Source organism: Pristiophorus japonicus, chromosome 10, assembly GCF_044704955.1.
Source record: "Pristiophorus japonicus isolate sPriJap1 chromosome 10, sPriJap1.hap1, whole genome shotgun sequence".
Classification (NCBI taxonomy): Eukaryota; Metazoa; Chordata; class Chondrichthyes; family Pristiophoridae; genus Pristiophorus; species Pristiophorus japonicus.
In genome coordinates this window covers 132,020,411-132,029,615 of record NC_091986.1, presented here as the reverse complement: position 1 = coordinate 132,029,615, position 9,205 = coordinate 132,020,411, and the positions used below count along the sequence as shown (strand labels likewise).

The 9,205-nt window shown below is 42.9% G+C and overlaps 1 protein-coding gene across 1 annotated transcript in view; it reads right to left on the bottom strand.

Moving 5' to 3' along the window:
- Window positions 1–626: 626 nt before the first annotated feature.
- Window positions 627–9,205, bottom strand: part of LOC139275100 (sodium/hydrogen exchanger 2-like) — a 116,627-nt gene continuing 108,048 nt past the window's right edge. Inside the window, exons 11-12 of the mRNA XM_070892097.1 lie at window positions 7,389–7,476; window positions 627–1,006 (exon numbers count right to left, since the gene is read on the bottom strand). Of these exons, the coding sequence (XP_070748198.1) occupies window positions 645–1,006; window positions 7,389–7,476 (450 nt within the window). The 3' untranslated portion in view covers window positions 627–644. The remainder of the gene's footprint in view (window positions 1,007–7,388; window positions 7,477–9,205) is intronic.

The window sequence follows — 9,205 nt, the reverse complement described above, 5'->3', positions numbered from 1 at the left end:
CAGCTTTGTCGATTGCAAGTTGATTGCGATTGCAGGGAAACTGACAGGTTGAGTAGAAACTATGGGATTGCAAACTATGGTATTTTGCAGGGAGGAGATTTAAAATGAGAAAAACTAGTTGAACAATGTAGAGAGACACCAGAGAGTGGGTGAGGAGGCGATAGCCATATTACTTGGGGAATGCCAAATGAGTGATTAGTCAGCGTGTTTGTATTAAAAAGAGCTTAGATTATATTCCCTTGCCTGAGGGCAATACCTCGATGCATTAAAAACAAAACCGATCAGTTAAAAATTAAAACTACAACATTGCAGCTTGATCCCTGTTAAAAACACCAGCGGCAGTGTGAAGTCATGTTTGAGCCACATTTCCATTGGTCTTGCAAAGTGTCCTATGGTACTTGGATAATTGGCAGTGCCAGCTGTAAACAAAGGCAGAGGCCGACTTGACAATAAGTAGGAAACCACTAGGGTTAATTTAGGACCCAATATCAATGTTCAGGAGCTATTTAATTTCTAAACTCTTAGTGTACATTTTCAATTAATGTAAATTATTTAATATAAATAATTTTGATCTGGTTTCTTAAAATCACAACTTGAATCTAATGAAAAAGATCTAGACGGTGCAGTCTGATTACCAGTTGGAATCACTTTGGTTTTCTTAGCAAAGGATCATCTACTTCAGTGTTTTCCTCAGGTGAATCTTCTGTTCTCCAACCAGCTGGTGGAATTCCCACAATTCCTTGCCGGCTTCTCCTGCTTTCATGAGGGTCCTGTTGACCGGGAATACCAAATCTTGTCCTTGGCATCAGTGCCCGTCTTCCGCTGCCGGCTGCATCATCATCATGACTAGCAGAATTAGGCCTTTGACTCCGGTTGTTCTCCCTTTGAACTTCATTCCTCCATTCCATTCTGCATGGGCCCCGGTGACGAGAAGATGGGCCTGTTCTTGAGGACGAAAGATTCTCTAGCTGCAAGGAATCTGTTTCTAAATTGCTCTCTTCTCCCACTGAAGAACAAGAGCATAATATAAAATTGTAACTGAATCTTTTAGGAGAATTCATTCTTACATTATTAGAATAAAGAAAGTGGCAATTTAGACCGGAGGATCTTTTAAAAGTGAATTCTATTTGGACAATGCTTCCAATAAATTCAATTATTAAGTACATAATATTTTGAAATCAGTATAAGCATTTTAACAGATTTGATTATATATTGAAAATAGATAAAGATTATTTTTCCATTAACTTAGGAGTTCCAGGGATCGGTCCCCTCTCCAAATCTATTCATTCTTCACATCAATTAACTCCTCCATTCACTGTACAACACTATCCACTCTTTCGTGAGGATTCCAATCTATATTCATTTCCTTTTCATTCAGATCACACATCGATGTTCACAACCTCCAAACCACGGTTCTGAAAAGGTTAAATTATTACAACTTAATCTCTGTGCCCTTTCATGTACTAATCTGGTTTATTTCACTATCAACAAGAGCATTTTTCATGTTCCTTGCAAGCCTAACCAACAGTTAACTATACATTGGCTCCATCCTTAGTCCTTCTTGATCTATGGAAAATCTTTGTCTCCAACTCCTGACCTCATAACCAACACCTCAGTTGTTAAAGTTGCTTCCAAGAAGCTTAGAACTTCTTTCCCGTCAATCACTTTTCTCAACAACTCAGCTCTTAATAAAGCCCAAATCTATCCAAGATTTGAATAATGCTGAAATATATGGAGCATTTCCTCCAACATCTCACTCAGTCTAGAACAGGACACAAGAAAAAAAACAATGGGCTTCCAACCTCTCTCTCCATTCAGCCTTAAAGCTACGAAAGTCAGTGCTCTTCTGAACTTTGTTGATTCTAAACTCCAAATGCACCTTCTAAGCGAATGGGCTAAGGTTTGGCAGATGGAATACAATGTCGGAAAATGTGAGGTCATCCACCTTGGATAAAAAAAAAACAGTAAAAGGGAATATTATTTGAATGGGGAGAAATTACAACATGCTGCGGTGCAGAGGGACCTGGGGGTCCTTGTGCATGAATCCCAAAAAGTTAGTTTGCAGGTGCAGCAGGTAATCAGGAAGGCAAATGGAATGTTGGCCTTCATTGCGAGAGGGATGGAGTACAAAAGCAGGGGGATCCTGCTGCAACTGTACAGGGTATTGGTGAGGCCGCACCTGGAGTACTGCGTGCAGTTTTGGTCACCTTACTTAAGGAAGGATATACTAGCTTTGGAGGGGGTACAGAGACGATTCACTAGGCTGATTCCGGAGATGAAGGGGTTACCTTATGATGATAGATTGAGTAGGCTGGGTCTTTACACGCTGGAGTTCAGAAGGATGAGGGGTGATCTTATAGAAACATTTAAAATAATGTCAGAGTAGGAATCGCAGGATAGCGCAGAAGAATACGTGGCTTGAGCAGTGGTGCAGCAGGGAGGGATTCAAATTCCTGGGGCATTGGAACCGGTTCTGGGGGAGGTGGGACCAGTACAAACCAGACGGTCTGCACCTGGGCAGGACCGGAACCAATGTCCTAGGGGGAGTGTTTGCGAGTGCTGTTGGGAAGGAGTTAAACTAATATGGCAGGGGGATGGGAACCAATGCAGGGAGACAGGGGGAAACAAAAAGGAGACAAAAGCAAAAGACAGAAAGGAGATGAGGAAAAGTGGAGGGCAGAGAAACCCAAGGCAAAGAACAAAAAGGGCCACTGTACAGCAAAATTCTAAAAGGACAAAGGGTGTTAAAAAAACAAGCCTAAAGGCTTTGTGTCTTAATGCAAGGAGTATCCGTAATAAGGTGGATGAATTAACCGTGCAAATAGATGTTAACAAATATGATGTGATTGGGATTACAGAGACGTGGCTCCAGGATGATCAGGGCTGGGAACTCAACATCCAGGGGTATTCAACATTCAGGAAGGATAGAATAAAAGGAAAAGGAAATGGGGTAGCATTGCTGGTTAAGGAGGAGATTAATGAAATAGTTAGGAAGGACATTAGCTTGGATGATGTGGAATCTATATGGGTAGAGCTGCAGAACACCAAAGGGCAAAAAACGTTAGTGGGAATTGTGTACAGACCTCCAAACAATAGTAGTGATGTTGGGGAGGGCATCAAACAGGAAATTAGGGGTGAATGCAATAAAGGTGCAGCAGTTATAATGGGTGACTTTAATATGCACATAGATTGGGCTAACCAAACTGGAAGCAATACGGTGGAGGAGGATTTCCTGGAGTGCATAAGGGATGGTTTTCTAGACCAATATGTCAAGGAACCAACTAGGGGGGAGGCCATCTTAGACTGGGTGTTGTGTAATGAGAGAGGATTAATTAGCAATCTCGTTGTGCGAGGCCCCTTGGGGAAGAGTGACCATAATATGGTGGAATTCTGCATTAGGATGGAGAATGAAACAGTTAATTCAGAGACCATGGTCCAGAAATTAAAGAAGGGTAACTTTGAAGGTATGAGGCGTGAATTGGCTAGGATAGATTGGCGAATGATACTTGAGGGGTTGACTGTGGATGGACAATGGCAGACATTTAGAGACCGCATGGATGAATTACAACAATTGTACATTCCTGTCTGGCGTAAAAATAAAAAAGGGAAGGTGGCTCAACCGTGGCTATCTAGGGAAATCAGGGATAGTATTAAAGCCAAGGAAGTGGCATACAAATTGGCCAGAAATAGCAGCGAACCCGGGGACTGGGAGAAATTTAGAACTCAGCAGAGGAGGACAAAGGGTTTGATTAGGGCAGGGAAAATGGAGTACGAGAAGAAGTTTGCAGGGAACATTAAGGCGGATTGCAAAAGTTTCCATAGGTATGTAAAGAGAAAAAGGTTAGTAAAGACAAACATAGGTCCCCTGCAGTCAGAATCAGGGGAAGTCATAACGGGGAACAAAGAAATGGCAGACCAATTGAACAAGTACTTTGGTTCGGTATTCACTAAGGAGGACACAAACAACCTTCCGGATATAAAAGGGGTCAGAGGGTCTAGTAAGGAGGAGGAACTGAGGGAAATCTTTATTAGTCGGGAAATTGTGTTGGGGAAATTGATGGGATTGAAGGCCGATAAATCCCCAGGGCCTGATGGACTGCATCCCAGAGTATTTAAGGAGGTGGCCTTGGAAATAGCGGATGCATTGACAGTCATTTTCCAACATTCCATTGACTCTGGATCAGTTCCTATCGAGTGGAGGGTAGCCAATGTAACCCCACTTTTTAAAAAAGGAGGGAGAGAGAAAACAGGGAATTATAGACCGGTCAGCCTGACCTCAGTAGTGGGTAAAATGATGGAATCAATTATTAAGGATGTCATAGCAGCGCATTTGGAAAATGGTGACATGATAGGTCCAAGTCAGCATGGATTTGTGAAAGGGAAATCATGCTTGACAAATCTTCTGGAATTGTTTGAGGATGTTTCCAGGAGAGTGGACAAAGGAGAACCAGTTGATGTGGTATATTTGGACTTTCAGAAGGCTTTCGACAAGGTCCCACACAAGAGATTAATGTGCAAAGTTAAAGCACATGGGATTGGGGGTAGTGTGCTGACGTGGATTGAGAACTGGTTGTCAGACAGGAAGCAAAGAGTAGGAGTAAATGGGTACTTTTCAGAATGGCAGGCAGTGACTAGTGGGGTACCGCAAGGTTCTGTGCTGGGGCCCCAGCTGTTTACATTGTACATTAATGATTTAGACGAGGGGATTAAATGTAGTATCTCCAAATTTGCGGATGACACTAAGTTGGGTGGCATGTGAGCTGCGAGGAGGATGCTATGAGGCTGCAGAGTGACTTGGATAGGTTAGGCGAGTGGACAAATGCATGGCAGTTGAAGTATAATGTGGATAAATGTGAGGTTATCCACTTTGGTGGTAAAAACAGAGAGACAGACTATTATCTGAATGGTGACAGATTAGGAAAAGGGAAGGTGCAACGAGACCTCGGTGTCATGGTACATCAGTCATTGAAGGTTGGCATACAGGTACAGCAGGCGGTTAAGAAAGCAAATGGCATGTTGGCCTTCATAGCGAGGGGATTTGATTACAGGGGCAGGGAGGTGTTGCTACAGTTGTACAGGGCCTTGGTGAGGCCACACCTGGAGTATTGTGTACAGTTTTGGTCTCCTAACCTGAGGAAGGACATTCTTGCTATTGAGGGAGTGCAGTGAAGGTTCACCAGACTGATTCCCGGGATGGCGGGACTGACCTATCAAGAAAGACTGGATCAACTGGGCTTGTATTCACTGGAGTTCAGAAGAATGAGAGGGGACCTCATAGAAACGTTTAAAATTTTGATGGGTTTAGACAGGTTAGAAGCAGGAAGAATGTTCCCAATGTTGGGGAAGTCCAGAACCAGGGGTCACAGTCTAAGGATAAGGGGTAAGCCATTTAGGACCGAGATGAGGAAAAACTTCTTCACCCAGAGAGTGGTGAACCTGTGGAATTCTCTACCACAGAAAGTTGTTGAGGCCAATTCACTAAATATATTCAAAAAGAAGTTAGATGAAGTCCTTACTACTAAGGGGATCAAGGGGTATGGCGAGAAAGCAGGAATGGGGTACTGAAGTTGCATGTTCAGCCATGAACTCATTGAATGGTGGTGCAGGCTAGAAGGGCCGAATGGCCTACTCCTGCACCTATTTTCTATGTTTCTAATGAAAGGGATAGACAAGATAGAGGCAGAGAGGTTGTTTCCACTGGTCGGGGAGACTAGAACTAGGGGGCACAGCCTCAAAATACGGGGGAGCCAATTTAAAACCGAGTTGAGAAGGAATTTCTTCTCCCAGAGGGTTGTGAATCTGTGGAATTCTCTGCACAAGGAAGCAGTTGAGGCTAGCTCATTGAATGTATTCAAATCACAGATAGATAGATTTTTAACCAATAAGGGAATTAAGGGTTATGGGGAGCGGGCAGGTAAGTGGAGCTGAGTCCACGGCCAGATCAGCCATGATCTTGTTGAATGGCGGAGCAGGCTCCAGGGGCTAGATGGCTTACTCCTGTTCCTAATTCAAATGCTCTTATGTTCTTATGTTCTCCCTCTCACCTCACTTGGTTAAAGGAAGACTCATTACATACACACAGGCCAAAATTGCCCTCCGCCCAAAAGGGGCACACTTACCGCTTTGTAAGTGTTCCATGGGACGGATAATCCGGCAAAATTCAGGACTTTGTTTTTTGCAGCGGGTCGGATATGAGGTCAGGAATGGGGCCTAAGTGTTGATGACATCAATGCGACGCGGATGCGCCATGTCGCACCACAATGTCCTACCCCTTCAGTTAAAGGGGCGGGCCAAAGTGAATTCTGCAGCCACTTTAGTGGCAAACACTAGGCCACCAGGGAGTGTTATGGCTAGGCCAGCAGCCTGGTACCCAAGAGGGGGTACCGAGCTGCCTATTGGCAGCCTGGCTGAACCTGTGGCTACCATTGTCGGGCTGACATGGCAGTCGGCCGACAATTAAAATAAAATGGCAGCCGTGGCAGTGTGCCCTCCCCTTTAGGGAGAATGCGTCGCCCAGCCACAAGAAACTTCCTGCTGGGGAAAGCTGTTGGGGGCACAGAGTGGCGGCCGATCCACTCCCGTGGGGCAATTTCCCGCGGGGCAGTTTACCGCACTGGGGGGAAAGGGGGTCGCCCCGGATTGGTAAGGGGTCGGTGCGTGAAGACAGCCGGGTCAGTCCCGTACACTGCTGCAAAAATAATGAAGGGCAATTTTCAAAATGTCGGTCCCTCCTCGCCATCCAAGCGGTGAGTCCTTACCGACCCGTGGTTGCCTCTTTGAGACGTCCACAGCTCTTACAGAAAGGGGCAATTTCAGCTCCACAGTGTCTTACTCATCCTTTCCTAGGACCTCAAAACTGAAAGTCTTTATTTCCCTTAGCATTCTTTTCCTGCTTCAATCCTCAGATGCGTGAAATTCAAGTTTGTATTGATTAATAATGCTTGATTCATCTCAGCACCCCATTACCACTTATTTGTTATCATAATAACATCTGGTGCAAGGGGGTAGAAATTGGAATGGGCCACATTACATGACAATCCTGCTCCTTTATCTGTCTGAAGTTTCCAGTCCTCTTGGGGGTGGGCACATGGAACACCCACCAGCAAATGCAGGATTTACATCATGAAACATAATTTCCACATCTTTGCCTTTAACAATTTTGAGCACAAGAAACACAAATGCATATCCGGTGGCTAGCATTGCTTGCAGATATAATTTCAAAGGCCAGGTTTTCCCCACTGCAATGACACAGAGATTGACCTCTCCACCACCTCCTTCTACCCCTCCACTGCCTCTATACTGTCACTGCTCTTCTAGATGTTGGTTTCTCTATTAAAAAGTAAACATATGAGACTGGAAATAGTTTGTTGCAGCACATCACATATTACCCGTGAAAGCAGAGTTCCTTTTTTTGGGTCGAGAAGGAATTCTGGCATTTTGAGGCAGTGAAAATGGACGATTCTTTGCGGCACCAGACTGTGAAAGACAAAGGAAGAGAGATTTTTTTAAACCTTTCAATCCAGAAGTACAGTAGCATTGAGGGGCTACCCCCCATGTAAAAATTAAAGAAAAAAAGCATTTCTTCCGAGTACAAGTTGTGAATTTGAGAGTCAGATGATTAATGGTAATTTTTTTGTGATCAAGAACTGTTTTCGATATTACCTCCTACACACTTCCTGCTATTTCCCCTCATTCCTCCCTACACAGATTGTCATCATCACTCAGGTAAAATCCAACTTGCTCATGCCGTTTACTCTGCCAAATAGTAAAAATATACAAAATATATCCAAAACCTTACATTGTTAAACTACTTAATATTTATATTCCCAGTTACCAAAACTCAAAACATATCAGTATTTAAGTGTCATGCAGTTTCTGAATAGTACCAAATGTATCATACTGAACTGTCTAGGTTTCACCATAAGTTCACATTTTACATGCAGTACCAAGTGGATGTGCAAGACTGTGGCATTTTCAGGGATTGAATATTCAGGGGCATTTGATATTTCGGGAGAATAGGCAGAAAGGAAAAGGAGGTGTGGTAGCTCTGTTAATAAAGGATGAAATCATTCCCTAGTGAGCAATGATATTATTGGCTCAGAAGATCAAGATGTAGAATCAGTTTGGGTGGAGATAAAAAATAATAAGGGAAAGAAGTTACTGGTGGGAGTATAGTAGTCTACAGGCCTCCAACAGTAGCTACACTGTAGGACAGAATATAAATCAAGAAATAATGGAGGCTTGTAAGAAAGGTACTGCAATAATCATGGGCAATTTTAATCTTCATAGAGACTGAACAAATCAATTTGGCAAAGATAGCCTTGAGGATGAATTTATAAGAGTGTATTTGCGACGTTTTCTTAGAACAATACGTTGAGGAACCAGCCAACGAGCAGACTATTTTAGATCTGGTAATGTGTAATGAGATAGGATTAATTAATGTTCTCATAGTAAAGGATCCTCTAGGAAAAAGTGATCATAGCATGTTAGAATTCAAATTCAGTTTGAGGGGGAGAAACTTGGGTCTCAAAATAGTGTCCTAAACTTAAGTAAAGGCAATTACAAAGGTATGAACACAGAGTCAGCTAAAGTGGACTGGGAAAATAGATTAATGGGTAAGACAGTAGATAAGCACTGGCAGACATTTAAGGAGACATTTCATAACTCTCAGCAAAGATATTGCCCAATGCAAAAGACTAAGAGAAGGCTGAACCATCCATGGCTAACTAAGGATGTTATGGATGGTATCAAATTGAAAACAAAGGCATATAACTGTTGCGAAGATTAGTGGTAGGCCAGAGGATTAGGAAATTTTTAGAAACCAGCAAAGGACAACAACAAAAATAATAAAGAGGGAGAAAATAGATTATGAGAGTAAACTAGCAAGAAATATAAAAACAGACAGCAAGAGCTTCTACAGGTATATAAAAAGGAAGAGAGTAGCTAAAGTAAGCGTTGGTCCCTTAGAGAATGATACTGGGGAATTAATAATGGGAAATAGGGAAATAGCAGAGACTTTGAACAAATATTTTGTATCGATTTTCATGGAAGAAGACACTTAAAGTGTCCCAATAATAATAGATTACCAAGGGGCTATAGGGAGGGAGGAACTTAAAACAATCACTATCACTAGAGAAAAAGGTACGAAGCAAACTAATGGAACTAAAGGCGGACAAGTTCCCTGGACCAAATGGCCTGCATTCTA